General features: G+C 40.7%; 1 protein-coding gene across 11 annotated transcripts in view; it reads left to right on the top strand.

Moving 5' to 3' along the window:
* Positions 1-2,016: 2,016 nt before the first annotated feature.
* LOC108440343 (poly(rC)-binding protein 2-like) overlaps positions 2,017-22,990 on the top strand; it is a 49,787-nt gene continuing 28,813 nt past the window's right edge. For 4 of the 11 annotated variants that reach the window (XM_017719166.2, XM_017719169.2, XM_017719167.2 and 1 more), the window contains exons 1-4: positions 2,017-2,150; positions 14,598-14,754; positions 15,921-15,966; positions 19,145-19,280. In XM_017719166.2, the coding sequence (XP_017574655.1) occupies positions 19,212-19,280 (69 nt within the window). In that variant the 5' untranslated portion in view covers positions 2,017-2,150; positions 14,598-14,754; positions 15,921-15,966; positions 19,145-19,211. Of the gene's footprint in view, positions 2,151-2,192; positions 2,642-2,863; positions 2,882-14,597; positions 14,755-15,920; positions 15,967-19,141; positions 19,281-22,990 lie in introns of those variants that run through there. The other 7 variants (XM_017719162.2, XM_017719161.2, XM_017719163.2 and 4 more) reach the window with 7 other exon arrangements.

Below are 22,990 nucleotides of genomic sequence, written 5' to 3'. Positions count from 1 at the left end.
CTTAATTATTATTTGTTATTAATAGGGCCTATTAAAATAGGCCTATTGTATGTCTATTAAAACAATATAAAATTGTCATCATAACTAATAATGGGTAAAAAAGCATAAAACACATTTTGAGAAGCACTTTAATGTATGGGTTAGCTGGCATTTTAAAGAAGTTTAAATCATATGTTAGTTTTGATTGTTTTTGGAAACACTTGCAAATTACCACACTATACCTGAGTTAACAAAGCTTTATGATAGTTTTGGAAAACTCACTCCTGGACTTTTTTCCAAAAGATTTGAATTGGAGTGGTGAGAAAAGGCTCTACATTTCAAATGGTATTGAATCACACTTAGTTTTATCTTGGAGATAAGGAAGAAATTTTCAATAAATATACAAGTGCAATATGTTTTTAAACCTCTGTTATGAGTTAATAGCCCAAACTGTCCAAGCTGCTATTAGCCATCTGACTTCTGGCTTTAGCCACTACCTCAGAGAAGCTGTCTTTAGAAACTGGAAGTAGCAGTTCTAAATTCTAAGCAACACTGTCATACGTAGGAAATATACTCAATCATCTCTAGATTTTGTGAATATAACATTTACCTTGTTTGTCCCAATGAATTCTAAAAATGTTTCTTTCTGGGAACTCACTTTAAGACAAAGCTTTGATAATGATTTTGATGATGGGCTCAGGACAGTCCGTCCACATATAGCTTCAACATACTTATCCTCAAAAGGTGTGGTGTCATGGCAACCAAAACTTCACTAATAAGTTGCTTTAAGACTAAGACCAACTGAATAAACAAGCTGAAATAGGAGTGCTTTTGTTTGGTTGGAATAAAAGCCTTCTTTTGAACAAGACTGGTAACCTCTGCTCTCTATACACAAATATCAGACATAAGATAGTTATATAAAGTTATAGTGACACATAACTCACCATAGGAACGCAAATGATGAGTCTTCACTGCATAAGATTCACTGTAATTTTAAGATTTTCTTTTTAATTTTCAGTGGTGGACAGAAACTAAGTAAATGTAATTTGTTATTCTACTTAAGTAGTTTTTTCGTGTATCTGTACTTTAAGTATTTCCACTTTGGGGTGACTTTTTAATTTCATTCCACTACATTTCAGAGTCAAATATCTTACTTTTTACTCCACTACATTATGTGAAATCTGTCGTTCCTTTTGGTTTATGTGTGTATAAAAATGTAACATGTCGAAAAGAAAGAAGCGCAAAGCAAGAACACCAATCAGAGCACAGCGCTCACTTTGTTTTGAACTTGTTTTGACCTGTTGGACATAGCTACCCAGCACAAGCACACGGTTCAACGTCAGCACAGCAGTGTAAAATTTTGGGAGAGTCTACTCAACATAAATGATGAACTAACCTAACTTTGTGTAAATAGAGCACAATATAGAAATATGTACATAGATGCAGTCGTGACTGATGCGTCTTTTTTCTGAATTTATACAAACACTTTCAACTTATAATAAATTTGTTTAGGCTAGTTTATGTTTATGGACAGGGACCTACAGATCAATATAGTAAAGAAAATACATTTATGAACCTGTGTTTAAAGAAAGTTTTTATTGAACTTGTAACTAATAAATCTTAAACTGAAACTTTGCTTGTTTGCAGAAAGTAATTTCAGAGCCATTTGGTTGGATTTATATGGTATTTGTTTATTGGGGCTTTCATCCTATATATGTATATATATATATATATATATATATATATATATATATATATATATATGTGTGTGTGTGTGTGTGTGTGTGTGTGTGTGTGTGTGTGTGTGTGTGTTTATTTTTAATTTTTATTAAGTTGTCAGGTTTAATAAATTAAATGTCATTGCCCCGCTGCCCTGTTTTAAAAACGTGTAAAAATGGAAATTATATTTGAAACATTCGGTGTCCGGAAATCACGCGCCTGTATTTAAAAAATCATTATGTAGATCCTTTTGTGTTCGTGAGCGTAAACGATGGAGAGCTTGGGTGAAAGGTAAAAGTTCAGAGTGTGACGTTTGCTGTCTTTGTGTCGGATTGGCGCTAGATTGGGCACACCACCCCCACCCTCCCTCCGTGTCTATACCATCCCGAACCTCTCCCATCTACCCCTAAAACACCACCCTTCCCCTGCGTACATTTCAAAACAAGAGTCCGGTAAGATAACTGCTTATCTAAGATACGCTAAACTGTGTGGCTTCATTTAAAAGATTTTCACTAAATCGATGAATCGGATGGTTATGTGTGAGTTACTTTTTAACTAGTGCTAGATGCCTCGCTGCAACTGTTCTTTCAGCTGTTTATGATGACGTGACTGCAATTAAGTCAAATCTAAATAAAGCTAACATTAACTAGCTAGTTAGTTGTCCTCTCATCGGTTGAAATAACACGTTCCACGAGCACTAATAATGAGCAAAGAGAACCAACCATGTAACTTGGGTTAAAGCCACCCGAGGCAGCCTATTTCCGAGCTGGGCAAGTGATGACACGCTGTGATCCTAGCGTGCCTTCCATGTAAGAGCCAATCTGATGCTGCACAATTTGCTGCCTTCGTCAATGGAAAAGCACCACCATACGACCGCCACTAATCAGATATTACTTGAGTCGGGGAAGATTTTCAACACAGCAGTGGCCCTAACATGGTAATGGTATGTGTACGAGTGCATTAGGCACATCATGCTTTTGATATTGAATATTCCACTGTGAGCCTTTATCTCCAATGCAGAACTAAAACAGAATTCTGACCGTTGGTCAGCAGTGGTCCTATGGTGGTCCTTTTCTGTTGATGAATGGGTAGAGGGTAGCTGACAAGCTGTGCACCTGTATGGACATTGTAACTGATGAATTGACCTGTACTGTAGAAGTATAGATTTCAGCCATTATAGAAGGTAGAAGGTTGTTTGAGCCATTATATCTAATTATATGCATTGAAGTTATTGTTTGTGCTGTCTGAATGAGATGGTAATGTGTATGTATCATACAGAGGGCAGTCACTAACACTGGTTTGAAGATATACAAAGTTACTGTCTACGTTGACAATGGTCCTCTTATGTTATCTTTACTAATAACTGAGTATAGCTCACATTATATATGTAAAAATGGTCTTTTCAATGATGCAGTTTAGTATTTAGCTAGTTAACAACAATCACTGTTACTCACATTTATGGATATTAGTGTGAAACAAGTGCCAAGTTACATTGTTATGATAATTGATAAGATAATGAAGATAAGAAAAAAAAATACTAAAACAAAGGTATTATTATTATAATGGTAATATTAATAAAACAATAATAATTAAATTAAATTAAATATGAATAATAATGGATAAAATAAGAAATAAATATTAAAATTATGAAAATAAAATAAAAATGATTTTAAAAATCAGGTAAAACAGATATCATTGAAGTAATATATTCTGGCAAATGGCCAGAGAGTGTTTTATAAATGAAAATAAACCGGTGTGTTTCCTGCCGTGTAGCTAGTGAGGGCCAACCAATTTTCTCAGTTTTATGTGTTATAAGGGTCTCCAGTTATGAACCTCCGTGCTGAGTCCAGTGGTTTGAGGGAGCTGGTAGATGTGTGTTTGTAAATTACATCACCGTAGTCCATGACAGACAGTAAGGCTGCCTCAACTATTCTTTTTCTAGCATACACGGGGAAGCAGGATTTATTTCTATATAGGTAACTGAACCTTTGCCTACATTTGCTAACCACTTTATTAATATGGGGTTTAAAAGTGAGTATCGTCCAGCCACATGCCAAGGTATTTATACTCTGTGACTCTCTCAATGTTGGATCCTGTCAGGGTAATGATATTTACAAAATTAAAATCTGTATTAGTTGATCTGGAAAATAGCATGACCTTAGTTTTCTTAGCATTTAAAACCAGTTTGTGTTCAACCTGTAAAATGAGCAGTGCAGTTTTCTTATTGCAGCATAAACAGAGTCAGCTGAACAGTATAAAACCATGTCATCTACATACAGGTGTACTTTGCAGTCTGAGCCATAGGCAGCAAGTTCATTAACATACACTGCTGAAAAAAATAAAGGGAACACTCAAATAACACATCCTAGATCTGAATGAATGAAATATTCTCATTGAATACTTGTATCTGTACAAAGTCGAATGTGCTGACAACAAAATCACACAAAAATCGTCAATGGAAATCAAATTTATTAACCAATGGAGGCCTGGATTTGGAGTCACACACAAAATTAAAGTGGAAAAACACACTACAGGCTGATCCAACTTTGATGTAATGTCCTTAAAATAAGTCAAAATGATGCTCAGTATTGTGTGTGGCCTCCACGTGCCTGTATGGCCTCCCTACAATGCCTGGGCATGCTCCTGATGAGGTGGCGGATGGTCTCCTGAGAGATCTCCTCCCAGACCTGGACTAAAGCATCCGCCAACTACTGGACAGTCTGTGGTGCAACATGGCTTTGGTGGATTGAGCGAGACATGATGTCCCAGATGTGCTCAATCAGATTCAGGTCTGGGGAACGGGCGGGCCAGTCCATAGCTTCAATGCCTGTGCCAGCAGTTCCTGCAAGATGAACTCCAGCCACATGAGATCTAGCATTGTCCTGCATTAGGAGGGACCCAAGGCCAACCGCACCAGCATATGGTCTCACTAGGGGTCTGAGGATTTCATCTCGGTACCTAATGGCAGTCTGGCGAGCACATGGAGTGCTGTGTGGCCCTCCAAAGGAATGCCACCCCACACCATTACTGACCCACTGCCAAACTGGTCATGCTGAAGGATGTTGCAGGCAGCAGATCGCTCTCCACGGCATCTCCAGACTCTGTCACGTCTGTCACATGTGCTCAGTGTGAACCTGCTTTCATCTGTGAAGAGCACAGGGCGCCAGTGGCGAATTTGCCAATCCTGGTGTTCTCTGGCAAATGCCAAGCGTCCTGCACTGTGTTGGGCTGTGAGCACAACCCCCATCTGTTCACGTCGGGCCCTCATACCATCCTCATGTAGTCGGTTTCTAACCGTTTGTGCAGCCACATGCACATTTGTGGCCTGCTGGAGGTCATTTTGCAGGGCTCTGGCAGTGCTCCTCCTGTTCTTCCTTGCACAAAGGTGGAGGTAGCGGTCCACAAATCTGGTAACAAATCTGATTTGTAATTCCTTAGTGCTCCACATTGTTGTCTGTCTGAAAGGTAATTTTGGGTCCAATGTAGTGCATTTGTATCAAAGCCAATCTTTTTTCTAAGTTCCTTAGATGAAGAGTGTGATCAGTTGTATCGAACGCTCTTGATAGATCACTAAAAATGACAGCACAATTTAGAGATCGTTTAAAAACAGTGTGGTAGCAGAAATGGTGCTGTGTCTAAAGCCAGACTGATAGTTAAACAGGAGAGTAATTTTGTGTAGAAATTATTTAAGTTGACTATTCATTAGAAGTTCTAAAATTTTAGCTAAACAGGACAATTTTGAGATTGGCCTGTAGTTATTTACATCTGCTGCCTCACCTCCTTTATGCAGGGGAGTTACATGAGCTATTTTCCAGATCCTTGGAATTCTGCATGGTAAAAGAGAGAGATTAAAAATATATGTTATGTATTCTAAACTAACTGGGGCTGCTAGATGCAGGAAGTGAGGGTCCAGCCCATCTTCACTAGTAGTTTTTCATGGATTTATAGTAGTAAGAAATTTAGCTACTGTGATTGGAGAGAAGGGCTGTAGTGTGAAGAGATGTTTGTCAGTTGTCAGTTTGACCTAACAGATTCGAGTCAGTATTTTCAAAAATGTGACAAGCTGCAGCAAAATGTGTGTTAAAAGCTCTACAGATTTCTTTCTGATCAGATATCAATCAATCAACCTTTATTTTGACTTGGAAGTACATTTGAGGGCAACCCTCATTTTCAGTTTGGCCGAGCATGTACAAAAACAGGGATTGACATGAGAAAAGAAAATAATATCTATATTTAATTGTTTTAAATTAAAAGGAAAAAAAAAATAACAGTGGAAAAAAAAAGATAAAAATAGATATAGATAAAAATAGATATAGATAAAAATAAAACTTGAGGTTTAATTGATAAGAGATTAAGATCAGAAGAAGATAAGAGATTAATAAAAATAAACTAATTAAAATAGTTTTTTATTAATTTTTAACTATTTAAGAACTAAAACAAGAAATAAAAGTTAAGAATAAATAAGATTAAATAAAACAGGTACAGGCTGTCTTAAAGTGGTTTGATATTAAAAGTTTAAAATGACTAAGTGACACCAGTGAGCTGAGTTTTAGTGTTTCCTGTAGTGAATTCCAGCTCGCTGGTCCACTGTAACTAAAAGCAGATTTTCCCAGTTCAGTAAAAACTCTTGGTACCTGGCAGCTGATCCAATTACTAGAGCGATTCTGATAATTGTATTCATAGATATTAGTGATCATCAATTATAACATTGTTTTGGAAGGGTAGAAGAATTGTTTTTAAGGGATTTTAGTTTTCCAGGAGATCTGAGTGTTTGTAAAACTGGTTATCAGGCTGAGATGATAATCTGATTTGGCCTTTCTAACTGCAGAGGTACATTTATTTCTCAGTTGTCTGAACGTAAGCCAGTGGTCTTTCCCCCTGTGCATCTGGCAGTGGACTAAGATTTATTTCTGGTTTTAAGCAATGAGGAAACTTCATTAGTGAACCTGTGACTTGGATCTGTCTCTTATTCTTTGCTGTTTGTGGTGGAATGTTTGTTTATCACAATTACAAATGATTTATTAAAGTGGTTTAGTGCCAAGTCCACATCTGGGATTTTTAGTGTAAGGAGTATTTCACTCAATGATAAGTCAGACAGAAAAGCTTGTTCATTAAAATGTTTAAAATTTCTAACCACCTTCTGAGTGCCTGTTTTGTTCTTGTACACATTTCTAATTCATCCAATGGGGCAGGGATCGTAGAGGAGTAGAGGTCGTAAAGGTGGATGACTTCAAATATCTTGGGTCAACCATCCAGAGCAATGGATGGAGTGGGTGGAGACGGATGTCAGGGCTGTTGTGTGACAGAAGGATAGCAGCAAGAGTGAAAGGGAAGGTTTACAAGACAGTAGTGCGTCCTGCTATGATGTATGGTTTGGAGACTGTGGCTCTGTCTAAAAGACAGGAGGCGGAGATGAAGATGCTGAGATTTTCATTGGGAGTGACAAGGATGGACAGGATTAGAAATGAGCAGATCAGAGGGACAGTAAAGGTGGAGCAGTTTGGAGATAAAGCCAGAGAGGCCAGGTCGAGATGGTTTGGACATGTGTTGAGGAGGAATAGTGGATATATTGGTCAAAGAATGTTGGAGATGGAGCTGCCGGGTAGAAGGAGAAGAGGTAGACCTCAGAGAAGGTTTATAGATGTAGTTAAGCTGGAAAGTAGAGGAGACAATGGATAGGGCAAGATGGAGGCAGACGATCCACTGTGGCGACCCCTAAAGGGAGCAGCCAAAAGAAGAACAAGATGATCCAATGGGGCAGGGATCACTAATGCCAAGGTGAACAATTGCTGAGGTATTAATTCTGTCCATTTTATTGGATAGAATTCATTCTAGCAGGGTAGATTTGGTGGGATTCTTTGGATTTGGCGGTGTTGATTCCATGGCTAATTACTTTAAGTAATCTGATGCATTAGAGAGCCAGTTAAAATTAAAATCCCCACAGGACCAGCATTTCAGGAGCAGTATAATGTGATAAGAGTGGCTATTTCATCAAGTGCATAAGATGTAGCAGAGGGAGGTCTTTATATCCCAGCTAAAATATGTTATTTTTCCCAAGGGACACTTTCAGAGCTATGAACTTCCTTAGAGACTGCAGTTAATAAGGTGGCTTGTATAGTTACTCTTACATGAATAGCAACTCCGCCTCCTCTTGATTCTCTCTCTGTCCTATAAAGATTAAAATCATTTAAGACCACATCTTAATGGAAGATAGCAGGCTTGTGAAGTACTTTTTCAGCAGTTCTGTGTTCTAATTTCTGGTATTACATCCTACATGTTTTACACTCTTCTTCACTGTGTTGGATTTCTTTAGAAGACTGGGGAGCACCAACCCCGTCCCAATTGTTTTCCTGCTCAGATTTTAAATTTTGGAGATAAACAGTTGTGTTTACATATGTAGCTTTTCCGGCTGATATTTCTGTTGTGCAGTAACTTTTGAAAAGCAGAACCAGTTTTCAAGATGGCGCCAAAATGTATGGCTGTGTAAGAATTGATCTTCCAGTAAGCTTGGTTAAAACTCCCCTGGATTTAAAGAATTTCTTGTTTGTTGGTTGTTGTCAAATATGGAGGGGGAAAAACAAAGAAAGGTCAGAGGGAAATCTGTACACTGAAAAGATAAAGATGAGGGACAGGAGGAATTCACAGAACACAAAGGGCCTAGATCAGAAGCCAATTCCCAAACGGCGTCTACAATGCAAGAAAGCATGCTCTCCATTCACGCAGAAATACAGTCTCTTCAGGCAGGAGATTCAGATGGGTTTCGGTTGGACATAGAAATAAGGAGTTTAGCACTTTTAAGGAAGATATTAACAAGAAAATTAATGATGCCATAACATGAAAAGAATTCAGCTTACGCAATAAATGAGCTCTTTGTTGACCCTTCTTAACAACCAGCTCTGTATTCGCATCAAATTTAAGTTGGTAATCGAATACTGTCCCTAGGTACTTATGTGTCCACAATTTGTACCTCTTTTCCATGTATGACACTAGCTTTTGGTTCCTTTTTGTTTTGCCTGAAATCAATTATTAATTCCTTAGTTTTTGACACATTAAGGTCAAGAAAGTGCTCATCACACCACGTAACAAAAGCTGGAAGAGCACAACCATGATCTGAATCTGAACCCTGAAGAAAAGATAATAATACAGTGTCATCAGAAAATTTTACAAGACAGCTGCCCTCTCTAAAACTCCTGCAGCTGTCTGTATACATGATAAAAAGCAAGGGAGACAGGACACAACCCTGAGGCGCGCCCGTATTCGAGACCATAGTACTAGACATACGGTCATTCACCCAAACTTGTTGAATTCTATCAGTCAAAAAATCTAAAAGCAACACCAGCAGCTGATCAGGTAGTTTAAAATAAGAAGCCAGCCGCTCAATCAAAGTGTGAGGCTGCATCTTATTAAAAGTTGAAGAAAAATCAGCAAATAAAAGTCTCACATGAGAGTTGGGTCTCTCAAGGTGCTTATACATCCTATCAAGAATAAAAAGTTTTGCATCTTCTACCAGCTTCATAAGCAAACTGCAAGGGATCTAATTTGTTACCAGTGAAAGAGACAATTATATATTTTAAAATCTTTTCAAATTTTTTCATAACCAGGGATGTGAGTGCAACTGGTCTAAACTCACTTAATTCCCTAGCATTTCTCAGTTTTGGAATAGGTATTATCGTGGATGTTTTCCAAATTGAAGGTATCTGACCACAATTAATACACAACTGGAAGAGTCTTGTGAAAACCTAACTGAGCTGGTCAGCACAATGACGCAAAGTCTGCCCACAAATGGCATCAGGACCGGCAGCTTTGTTCATATTCACTCTCCTAAACAAATCTGCAACACATTCCTGAGTTATCACCATCTCATCCAGAGGTACAAGAGACCCAAAGGACCCTCTAAGCTTAGACACGTTCTCTGAAAACTCAGACCAAAACGCGAAAAAAACATATTAAAAACATTTGGTAATGAAGACTCATCCACTCTGTTAATCCTAATAGACTGTCGTAACTCGTTTACTCCTTGGTTAACAGAGGCCATTTTTTTGATCCCTTGCCAGGCTTCTCTTAAATTACCCCTGTTATCTGCCTTTCAATCTTTTCCCTATATTTCATTTTTGCCCTCCTAATTTCCTAATTTTTGCTCCTTATTCTCCAGAGCATTTCCAATAAAAAAAAATCTTTTTCTTTTTATTGAGTATTGTTTTGAGCTCTTTCGTTACCCAAGGTTTATTATTTGGATAAATAACAACCTTTTTAGTTGGAATAGTAATGTCAACACAGAATGTAATGTAAGATGAAACCGTGTCAGCTAGTTCATTAATATCATCACAAGCATCATAGAAACACTGCCAATCCGTACAGTCAAAACATGCTTGGAGAGAGAAAATACTGTCTTCTGACCAAATCTTTACTATTCTCTCCTTACGCTTAAGGCATCTGAAGGAAGGTTTATACATGAGCATCAAATACACACTATTGTGATAGGATGCCCCAAAAGCAGGCATCGACAAAGATTTATAAGCACCAGTCAGAGAACCATAACAAAGATCAATCATGGAGTTTCTTCGTGTAGTAGTACAACTCACATATTGATCATACATCCCAAGAGTTTTGTCCAATTTGCAATGGTTAAAATCACCAAGAATAAACTTGGGGGCATCCGGACAAATTAAGTCCACCCTGTGCGTTACATTGGCAATCAACTGAGCCGCTACCGATGCATTTGCTCGCGGGTGTATATACACTAGTGTGAAAAATACCTGTTGAAACTCACGAGGCAAATAATGAGGGCAAAGTGAAATTGTCAGCAGTTCAATATCTGGCGTACACATCCTCTCCCGATCCACCACTGTGTTACAGTACCTCTAATTAACATAGAAGCACACACCTCTTCCGCTGTGCTTGTTAGTTATCTCAGGAGACCGGTCCAGTCGAAGTGGGCTACTAAACCCACTTATCAACAGTTCCTCGTCCCGGTCTCATTCGCTAAGCCATGTTTCAGTAAAGGCCAGAAGTCATGCCTCCCTCCCTTCATGTCTGAATTTAACCCACGCTTCCAATTCATCCATCTTGTTTCGGATAGACTGCATGTTGGAAAGAAGGACTGTTGGCAGTGCAGGAAGCTTGTGGCGGTCGCCGAGGCCCATACTTCTAAGTCTACGGCGTATTCCACCTCTTCTCCCTCTCTTCCGACAATTCTTCTTAAAAACCGATCTGCAAAGCTCCACAGGAATACTAACTGGCACAACGCCATTGATTGAAGCCTGTAAAGACAGGAGAAGCTTGTGGGTAAGAATAGTTGTCTCCATAGTAGTACGGCGATGTTGGCCCACGCCAAGGGCAGTTTCCCAACTAAAACAACAAAAACAACAAGGGCTCAAAAACATCCATACAAATAAGAAAAACACCGCAGACATTGCTACGTCTGTGTCAATACGTCCCAACATACAAAAACACACAAAGAAAAATAAATAAATAAACAAATAAAGAACACATATGACGAGCCGCTACTCGAGTCGCTCACTAGGAAGCGCCCCGGAAGTTGATTCACATTGAAAGCTGCTCTAGGAGGAAGAATGTTTGGACTTATTGCATATCAGAGGGCGCTGAGAAAGGTGATGCGGTAGCCTTTGTGGCTAGGCTATTTAGCATGCAACTGGAAGTCACTGATGAGCTTAACATTCAACAAGCTCATAGACCCCTTGTTCCAAAAGCGAGTGGAGGGACTCGGCCCCGGTCTTTCATGGTCTTCTTTATGGATTACTGGATCAAGGAGCAAGTGTTGCATGCAGCATGGAGAAAATGAGAGGTATAATATGAAGGCAAACAGATCTACTTTGACCATGACCATGCATCTGAGATTCTGTGGAAAAGGCAAGAATATGGAAAGATAAGGAGGACACTGAGAGGCAGAGGAGTAAAATTCTAGGTCCCATACCCAGCCAGTGGTGGCACCCAAGTGTACAAGAGTGCTGCTGATTCAGCAAGTGATGGAAATGAGGATTCGAAATCGAGAGATTGCAAATGGATCTTAACAAGAAAGAAAGACTTAAACGTCTCAACTGGGGAAAAAGCAAGCACTCCCTGATGAGTTGGTCATGAATTCGAGTTATCGTTTTCGACTCGCATCACGAACCTAACTCGGTCATGCAGATATCTCCTGTACAACATCCGTAGGATCCGACCCTTCCTCACCTGAGAGGCCGCCCAGGTGCTAGTGCAGTCTCTTGTCATATCAAGCCTTGACTACTGCAACTCGCCTCTGCAACTCATCAAGAAGGCGGTAGCATGGCTTGTCTTCAATCTCCCCAAGTTCAGTCACGTCATCCCACTGCTGAGCTTCCTTCACTGGCTTCCTGTAGCTACATCAGATTTAAAACCCTAATGCTTGCCTACAAAACCAAAAATGGACCAGCCCCTATCTACTTGATGGAAATCTCGAAAAATCTCGAACTGTACCACGAGCCCTTCAAGCTTTGAGTACAGCCCGGCTTGAACCACCATCCGTCAAGGCGCGTGGAAGACAAGCTTTGAGAATGTTCTCCATACTGGCACCCACGTAGTTGAACGAACTTCCACTGGCTGTCCGTACATCAGAGTCTCTTGCTGTCTTCAAACGCAGACTGAAGACACATCTCTTTACACAGCACTTAAATGAACATTGAATTAAGTATTGATTGCAATATATCGTGCTGCACTTATATTTGATTTCATTGTATTGCACTGTGTATTGTAGTGTATTGCAAAGAGTTCTGTGTTCAACTGTTCCTTTTTCTCTGAGTATCAACAGTGACTTTTTGTTTCTAGCAGTGTCTGAGCTCAGGACCGGCTTTCTCTCTAACCTACTGGTAACTAGCAAAGATACTTTCTCTAGATAGACAGAGCACTTCTTGCAAGTCACACTGGATATGAGTGTCTTCTAAATGCTGTAAGTGAATAGATTCAGGAAAAGTGTCTGATTATCCCTTGAGCTGACAGTCCATCAGACTCTTAGGATAGCAAGAGGAAGCCAAACTGTATTAGATTGCCATTCATATCTAATAGTAAGACTCATATGCAGTAAGGCATACTTGAGAGTAGATGATAATTCCACCTCTTTCAGATTTGTTAAGAAATTATCTTGTTTCTCTTCTGTTCCTATTCAGATATTAAACTATAGAAGCAACTGGGACCTGTAGTTTTAGTAAAAGAGATGTTCCTGAGAAGGGCCCTCTTTGGGAAAGAGGTATCATAACCCTTCAAAAACAGGTCTTTAGTAAACCTTGATAGTGAAAGTCTTTCCCCCAATTGTTCTTTTTTCTTTTTCTTTGAAACATTTATTGTGCAAAGTTTAAATGGCTGTCAATTGATAGTTTGGTGTGTGCACATATCATTGAGTTTCATAGTGCTATTAAAAGGAGTAAATCAATTGTTAAAATGAAAAAAGAAAAGATACAAATTGTATTCAGTCAAACACATTCATCAGATAAAGAACTTGGAAAAATGTAAGAAAATGAGGTTCCGTAATAGTTTTCTTCTCTCCCATAAATCAGGACAGAAAAGGGAGTTGCAATTTTAATATCATACAAAGTGAACTTTGTATGATATTAAAATTGCAAAGGGTAAGGAACAGAGGTGTATATTGGTAAAATGGAAAATAAGTCATGAAGACGAGACTTTTTAATATCTATGCCCCCCCAGGTAGGAAAAAAAACATTCTTTAAAAGAGTTTTTGGTCTAGTGGCTATAGAAATATATGTAATGTTAATCTGTGGAGGGCATATGAATATACTTCTTCAGCCAGATTTAGATTTGAATAACTCTTGAGTAAGAGCTAACCCACAGACTCGAACCCTGTATAATATACTCCAAGAATTGGGTATGGTAGATGTATGGAGAAACTTGCACCCTTCAGGAAGACAGTATACTCAGCAAAACATAAAATATACTTGAGTGGTACTAGTGAAGTGACTCCAAATATTCTGTGGGATGCTGCAAAAGCAGTGCTTTGTGGCAAAATAATATCTATATCTTCAGAACAGATTAAAGAGAAAAATTAAAAAATATGAAAAACTTCAAAGTACAATATAAGGATTAGGAATGGCTCATGAAAAAAAAAAAACTCAACACCGAACCAAACTAACAGAAACTGAAAGAAATGTATGACAAGGACAAAAACAAGCTAGGTTCATCCAACAAAGATACTATGAAGTGAGCCCAAAGGCATTGAAACTCCTTTCAGGGAGACTGTGGAAACCACTGAGAATACTGTAAGTGAAATTAGAAATCCTAAACTAAATTAGAAACTAAAATAATTACTTATAAATTCGAACTTGATGGAACGATGTTGTCACAAAGCAGCTTTACAGAAGTTTGAAACCATACAGTTACAGCATATATCCATCACAAACATCACATTCAAGATTATTAGGAAAATTGGAAATGTTTGGTTAGGTTTTTTTATACTCCAAAATAAAGAGTATATAATTCCTTTGTCATCGACTAAGGAAATGACCAGGGACAGTGTTGGAGATGGTGTGGTACTCAAATGGCTGATGTCCAAGAATTCTGTCTGTCTGTCAAGAGATTGGAAATGTCATTGAAGACTTATTTGGAATTATATAGTTTTCATGGGTGAATCTTTATTTTGGGGAAGTAGTCCAGTTAGTAGGGAGAAATGATGAATATCTGCTAAAGATATTATTGGTAGCTAGTAAAAAGGCCATAACAAGAAAGTGGATGCAGCTGGACCCCTCCAACAAAAAAAACAGTGGTTTGAAATTGTCTGCTAAATTTACTTAATGGAAAGACTTGCATTTATGTAACAACTCAGCATGGAGTGTCAGCTGTCTGTTGATTGGGTAGATGCATTGCGTTGGCCAAACTATTTTTTGTATAATTTAACTTTGCTTCTCTATCGACAGGTGGCATCAGCAAGACTCGCACCTCTAGTCTTCTACTTAACAGGAAATCCATGATCCACTGGCAGATGGGATTTGGCACCAACAGCTGGGACAACTTAGCCTGCAGCAGTTCTGGCACTATAGTGTTGAATGTTGAGTCCACAAACAGAACCCTAGTGTAGGTTCCAGAACTGTCAATGTTGTAGAATGAAGTGCAGAGCCAAGTTGACCATGTCGTGATCAGACCAGTTAGCTCTGTATGCAAACTGCAGGGATGGAGCAGAGGCAAGAGCAAAGGTGAGCAGACTTGAGCAGGTGAGATAAAACCGGAATAGGAGAAGCTGAGATTGAGGACATGGCAGAAATAATAATTATTCAGTAAATATTACAAATGGTGTTTAGAGGTCAGGGCTAGGACTGCAGCTAATGATTATTGTGGTGGTCGATTAGTCAACAGTTATTTCTGTCATGCCCTCAATCTCAGCTTTCCTATTCCAGTTTTACCTCACCTGCTCAAGTCTGCTCACCTGTGAATGTCATCCTGTTGTCCAGTCTCTGCTCATAGCAAATTAAAAGAATCCAAATGTTCAAATAGGGCTTCAAATGTTAAAAAAAAGAACTTCTACCAGTCCAAAATGTACCAAGACAGTGGACTTTCTGTTTTTGAGATGGGCTGCTTTCCATAGTACATCAGCATCTACCATAAGAGAACAAATGAAGATTAGCCTCGAGGTGAAGGCTTGTTATATTTGATTTTAAATGTTCATTAATATGTACTGTTCCTATTTAAATAACTGAAGCATACTTCATTAGTTATCACTAGGTTGTGTGCATCCTGCTCATTGGTCTCACTGTCACTGTCTGTTCAGTCACATCCAACCAGTGACTTGAGAACTGAAACAGACTTCTCTTAACTGATGCTTTGGCATGTATCACTGGTGCGCTGGTTCTTCACAGTACTACTCCCAGGCCAAAGTCTGAACTTTATTCAGGAATAAGTCTGAATAAGAATAAGAATTTCAGTTTTCGAAAAACGTAGATCTAGTGCAGCTGCTAAAATCTGTTTACTTGGGTTACATCTGTGACCGTGACCTCTCCTGTTCAGCATGCACTGCTCTCTTCTGAAGCAGCTGTCTGGATGGGCCTACACTGGAACATAGCTTGTCTGGGTGGGCTTCAAAAACCCTCTGACCAGAGGAGGCAGGGCAGAGGCTGTCACATAGATTTCACCACTTAAGTAGACAGTGGCACGTTTAAAGGCCTGCTGAGCTTTTGCCAGTTCTTGTATCAGTATCCACTGATCAGCTTTAAGGTCTAAAGATTATATCCCTCTCTGTGTTACAGCTGGGTCAAAAAGAGTCGCAGTCAGTGGGCATCTCTGTTCCAGCAGGTGAGTCATCCTGTAATGGGTGTTGTTGCACCTGCTAGAGACATCTTAGACAAGTTTGTGTTCTGGGGTCCCCATCTGTGTTTGCTTGGTTTTCAGCTTGCTTAAAACCAGTTCACTTTGTTTGAAGTGCTCTACAAGACACCTCACTGCTTTGCTGATCTGAGGGTGTTTCAATGCATGATTGACCACCAGTTGTAAAGTGTGGCTTGTGCCATGGACAGACTTTCACCCATGTTTTTCCTGAAAGATGTTTGCTGCCAGGACAGTGTTGAAGCCATTTTCATGGACAACTGCCATAATCTTGTTTGGAGGAATCTCAAACATTTCCACAGTCTTAATCCATGTAACAACATTAGGTCCAATATGGCAACCTTCTGCTGACATGGTTGTGAGGCAGAAGCTAGTGAGCTCCCACTCATCACTTCTAAGGGACAAGTGATGCCAAGATATGCCTCTGTGGCAACACTGGTTCAGGCATTGGCTGTCAGCAAAATCTTGTTCTTGGATGATTTATAAGCATCTTTAACCTTACCAGTCCAGGGAAACAAACAAGCATTCCGGTACTAACACTAGTTGGCTGAAAGTGGTAGAAAACGCTTACCCTATTGGAGTAGTGCTGGAAAGCGATACTGCCCCCAGCAGTTCTTGTAGTGCGTTGAGGTACAAATTTTTATAATCGATGTCGATTATGCCGGCTAATCGTTGCAGCCCTAGTCAGGGCCTCTGGCCTGTAGTTATATAGTCCAGTGATGTGTTTTTTTTTTTTTGTGTGTGGACTTGAATGATAGATGCTTTAAAGTATGAGGGAACAGAGAAGGGTTCCAGTGATCTGTTAAAAATGTTGGTGAAGATTGGTACTAGTTGGGATATTTACACACCATGTTGAAAATAAATGACTAAAACTAAATCAGTGAAGTGTTTTTTTATGGCTGACATTTTCGACAGTCTTCTCACGAGCTTAGTCATTCACCAACATGCTACAGAACTGTTTATGATAGTTAAAATGTTTCTTGTAAGAAAAATGTTTCCAGTGTCTGCTTTGGCCTAGTGACTTTGACTAGCAAACAAATCTCTGAAATATGGCTCATTTTCTTCCACATATCACAAATCTTTCAGTATTTTATCAATGTAGAAGGAGATGTTATGATTTAACTTTTTGTCTCCAGAACCTCTTTCAATTATATATGTATTTTAAGCTCATCTTTTGTCCAGAGTAATGTTTCAGAAATTTGGGGTCCCTGTTTAGATATGCTTTATTTGTCCTGGAGTTAAAAAAAATATGTTTTTCATTTGGGAAAAGTAATAATTTATTTTACAATGTTTTTAATGATAAAATGTTTTAATTTCAACCTGCACTGTTGATCTGTAGGGTTGGGTTAGGGTTAGTAAGAACTATGTGATATTGGACTGTAAGCTGGACTTGAACTAACTAGAATATTGTGCTAGACTTTTTTGCTTTGTTAAGGTGAAATTGTTGTGATGGGGGTGTGTGTTTGTGTGTGTGTATATATATATGTACAAACCGGATTCCAAAAAAGTTGGGACACTAAACAAATTGTGAATAAAAACTGAATGCAATGATGTGGAGATGGCAAATGTCAATATTTTATTCAGAATAAAACACAAATCACAGATCAAAAGTTTAAACTGAGAGAATGTACCAATTTAAGGGAAAAATATGTTGTTTCAAAATTTCATGGTGTCAACAAATCCCAAAAAAGTTGGGACAAGGCCATTTTCACCACTGTGTGGCATCACCCCTTCTTCTTACAACACTCAACAGACGTCTGGGGACAGTTTAGAAATAGGAATGCTCTCCCATTCAAGTCTAATACAGGCCTCTAACTGTTCAATCTTCTTGGGCCTTCTTTGTCGCACCTTCCTCTTTATGATGCGCCAAATGTTCTCTATAGGTGAAAGATCTGGACTGCAGGCTGGCCATTTCAGTACCCGGATCCTTCTCCTACGTAGCCATGATGTTGTGTTTGCTGCAGAATCTGGTCTGGCATTATCTTGTTGAAAAATGCAGGGTCTTCCCTGAAAGAGATGACGTCTAGATGGGAGCATATGTTGTTCTAGAACCTGAACATAGTTCTCTGCATTAATGGTGCCTTTCCAGACATGCAAGCTGCCCATGCCACAAGCACTCATGCAACCCCATACCATCAGTGATGCAGGATTCTGAAAGGAGCGTTGATAACAACTTGGGTTATCCTGGTCCGGATGACATGGCGTCCCAGTGTTCCATAAAGAACTTCAAATCGTGACTCATCTGAACACAGAACAGTCTTCCATTTTGCCACACTCCATTTTAAATGACCCCTGGCCCAGTGCAAACGTCTGAGCTTGTGGAGCTTGCTTAGAAATGGCTTCCTCTTTGCACTGTAGAGTTTCAGCTGGCAATGGCGGATGGCACGGTGGATTGTGTTCACTGACAATGCTTTCTGGAAGTATTCCTGAGCCCATTCTGTTATTTCCTTGACAGTGGCATTCCTGTTTGAGGTGCAGTGACGTTTAAGGGCCCGGAGATCACGAGCATCCAGTAGAGTTTTACGGCCTTGACCCTTACGCACAGCGATTGTTCCAGATTCTCTGAATCTTTTGATGATGTTATGCACGGTTGATGATGATAACTTAAAAGTCTTTGCTATTTTACGCTGGGTAACACCATTCTGGTATTGCTGCACTATCTTTCTGCACAACAATGGTGGAATTGGTGATCCTCTTACCATCTTGGCTTCTGAGAGACACTGACACTCTGAGAAGCTCTTTTTATACCCAATCATTTTGTCAATTGAGCTAATTAGTGTTAATTGGTCTTCCAGCTGTTTGTTATATGCTCAATTTCCTTTTTCCAGCCACTTATTGCTACTTGTCCCAACTTTTTTGGAATTTGTTGACACTGAAATTTTGATTCAATATATTTTTCCTTTAAAATGTTACATTTACTCAGATTAAACTTTTGATCTTTCATCTATGTTCTATTACGAATAAAATATTGACATTTGCCATCTCCACATCATTGCATTCAGTTTTTATTCACAATTTGTTTAGTGTCCCAACTTTTTTGGAATCCGGTTTGTATGTATGTGTGTGTGTGTGTGTGTGTGTGTGTGTGTGTGTGTGTGTACACATTAGTGCTATAAAATTGCCTTATTTTCACTCTTGCTTGCTACAGGTCCAGCTTTGTGACAAAAGAACCCTTGCCTACCACCTCGAAGTTACTCTTCATTCAAGCTGTCATTATGGACTCCAGTGTGATAGAAGGAGGGCTCAATGTCACCCTGACCATCAGAGTACTCATGCATGGCAAGGTCACATTTAAGTTTTCATTTAGCTGCTAGCATCAGTTGTGAACCTTTATTCTAAACCTGCACAGACTTTGCATTTACAACCCCAATCCCAATGAATTTGGGATGTTGTGTAAAACATAAATAAAATCAGAATATGATGATTTGCAAATCATTTTCAACCTTTTCAAATCCTTTTCAACCTATCCAGTGTTCAAACGGATAATCTTTAGTGTTTTTTCCAAGTATTCACTCATTTTGAACTTGATGCCTGCAACACGTTCCAAAGAAGTTGGGACAGGGGCATGTTTACCACTGTGTTACATCACCTTTCCTTTTAACACTCAATAAACGTTTGGGAACTGAGGACACTAATTGTTGAAGCTTCCATCCATCCATCCATCCATCCATTATTTTCCGCTTCTCTGGGGTTCGGGTCACGGGGGCAGCATCCTAAGCAATGAGGCCCAGACCTCCCTTTCCCCAGCCACTTCCACTAGTTCGCCAAGGGGGATTCCGAGGCGCTCCCAGGCCAGCTGGGCGATATAGTCACGCCAGCGTGTCCTGGGTCTTCCCCGGGATCTCCTCCCATGTGGACTTGCCTGTTACCCAAAGCTCATGACCATAGGTGAGGGTGGGAACGTAGATCGACCGGTAAATCGAGAGCCTTGCCTTATGGCTCAGCTCTTTCTTTACCACAACAGACCGGTAAAGAGCCCGCAATACTGCTCACCCAGCACCAATCCGCCTTTCAATCACCCGCTGAATCCAGTCCCCAGAGTCTGCCTCCTCACTGGAGAACGTGTCGGTGGGATTGAGAAGGTCCTCAAAGTATTCCTTCCACCGCGCAATGACGTCTTCAGTCGAAGTCAGCAGCACACCATCTCCACTATACAGTGCTATTGGCACACTGCTTTCCCCTTCTGAGTCGCCTGACGGTTTGCCAGAATCTTTTCTGAGCCGACTTAGTCACTTTCCAAGACCTCACCAAACTCCTCCCAAACACAGGTTTTTGCCTTGGCGACGACTGAAGCTGCAGATTGCTTGGCCTGTTGCTACTTGCCAGCTTCCTCTGGTGTCCCACAGGCCAACCATGGCCTGTAGGACTCCTTCTTAAGCTTGACGGCATCTCTCACCTGGGGTGTCTACCACTGGGTTTGAGGATTACTGCCCCGACAGGCACCAACTACCTTACTGCCACAGCTACAGTCAGCCGCTTTAACAAGGGAGGAGCGGAACAAGGCCCATTCTGAGTCAATGTCCCCCACCTCCCCCGATATCAGGTCAAAGTTCTGACGGAGGTGTGATTTGAAGATCAATCTGACAGGTTCTTCTGCCAGCCGTTCACGGCAAACCCTCACTATACGTTTGGGCTTGCCTGGTCTGACCGGCATCTTCCCCCACCACCTGATCCAACTCACCACCAGGTGGTGATCAGTTGACAGCTCAGCTCCTCTCTTTACGTGAGTGTCCAAAACACATGGCCGCAAGTCCGATGACACGACTACAAAGTCAATCATTGAACTGCGGCCTAGGGTGTCCTGGTGCCATGTGCACTTATGGACATCCTTGTGTTCGTGATAGACAAATTGTGGTTTGCACAGAAGTCCAAAAACTGAACACCACTCGGGTTCAGATTAGAGAGGCCATTCCTCCCAATCACACCCCTCCAGGTCTCACTGTCATTGCCCACGTGAGCATTAAAGTCCCCCAGTAGGACAATAGAGTCTCCAGGAGGAGCACTTTCAAGCACCCTTCCCAAGGACTCTAAGAAGGCTGGGTACTCTGAACTGCTGTTCGGTGCATAAGCACAGACAGCAGTCAGGACCCGTTCCCCAACCCAAAGGCGTAGGGAAGCTACCCTCTAGTCCATCGGAGAAAACCCCAACATACAGGCGCCGAGTCGAGGGGCTATGAGAAAGCCCACACCTGCCCGCCGCCTCTCACCATGGGCAACTCCAGAAAAGACCAAGGAGATTGGACCCAGAGCCCAAGCTATGTGTTGAGGTGAGCCCGACTATATCTAGCCTCTATACATATATATATATATATATATATATATATATATATATATATATATATATATATATATATATATATAGCCTATCTCTCAACCTCGCGCACCAACTCGGGCTCCTTCCCCGCCAGTGAGGAAACATTCCAAGTTCCAAAAGCCAGTTTCAGCAACCGAGGATCAGAACGCCAAGGCCCATGCCTTCGGACACTGCCCGATTCACAAAGCACCGAACCTCTACTACTGCCCCTCCCATTGGTGGTGGGTCGATGGGAGGGGGGACTCATGTAACTCCTTCGGGCTGGGCCTGGCAGGGCACCATGAGTAAATGCCCGGCCACCAGATGCTCCCTGGCGAGCCCCTCCTCCCAGGCCTGGCTCCAGGTAACCCTGTTCCCGGGCAGTGTACACAAGTCCTGTTTTCGTCTTTTCATAGGGGTTATTATGGTTCACACTTTGTCTGACCTGTCACCTAGGACCAATTTGCCATGGGAGACCCTACCAGGAGCTTTTGCTCCAGACAACATAGCTCCTAGGATCATTCAAGCATCCATGGAGAGGTGTTGAAGCTTTGTAGGTGGAATTCTTTCCCATTCTTGCTTGATGTACAACTTCAGTTGCTCAACAGTCCAGGGTCTCCGTTGTCATATTTTGTGCTTCATAATGCGCCACACATTTGCAATGGGAGACAGGTCTGGACTGCAGGCAGGCCAGTCTAGTACCCGCACTCTTTTACTATGAAGCCATGCTGTTGTAACACATCCAGAATGTGGCTTGGCATTGTCTTGCTGAAATAATTAGGGACGTCCCTGACAAAGACATTGCTTGGTTGGCAGCATATGTTGCTCCAAAGCCTGTATGTACCTTTCAGCATTAATGATGCCTTCACAGATGTGCAAGTTACCCATGCCATGGGCACTAACACACCCCCATACCATCAGAGATGCTGGCTTTTGAACTTTGCATTGATAACAATCCAGACAGTCCTTTTCCTCTTTGGCCCAGAGGACATGACGTCCATGATTTCCAAAAACAATTTGAAATGTGGACTCGTCAAACCACAGGACACTTTTCCACTTTGCGCCAGTCCATCTCAGATGAGCTTGGCCCAGAGAAGCCGGCGGCGTTTCTGGGTGTTGTTGTTATTATATGGCTTTTGCTTTGCATGGTAGAGTTTTAAGTTGCACTTGTAGATGGAGTGACGAACTGTGTTCACTGACAATGGTTTTCTGAAGTGTTCCTGAGCCCATGTGGTAATATCCGTTACAGAATGATGTCAGTTTTTAATGCAGTGCCGCCTGAGGGATTGAAGGTCACGGGCATCCAATGTTGGTTTTCTGCCTTGCCACTTGCTTGCAGAGATTTCTCTAGATTCTCTGAATGTTTTTGTGATACTATGGACTGTAGATGATGAAATCCCTAAATACCTTGCAATTGCACATTGAGAAACGTTGTTCTTACACTGTTGGACATTTGCTCACGCAGTTGTTCACAAAGTGGTGAACCTCGCCCTTGTGAGCGACTGAGCCTTTCAGGGATGCTCCCATTATACCCAATCATGACACTCACCTGTTTCCAATTAACCTGTTCACTTGTGGTATGTTCCAAACAGGTGTTTTTTGAGCTTTCCTCACTTTCCCAGTCTTTTGTTGCCCCTGTCCCAACTTCTTTGGAAGGTGTTGCAGGCGTCAAATTCAAAATGAGTGAATATTTGCAAAAAA

This window comes from Pygocentrus nattereri, chromosome 21 (assembly GCF_015220715.1).
Source record: "Pygocentrus nattereri isolate fPygNat1 chromosome 21, fPygNat1.pri, whole genome shotgun sequence".
NCBI lineage: Eukaryota > Metazoa > Chordata > Actinopteri > Characiformes > Serrasalmidae > Pygocentrus > Pygocentrus nattereri.
This window is presented reverse-complemented; position numbering and strand designations above follow the sequence as displayed.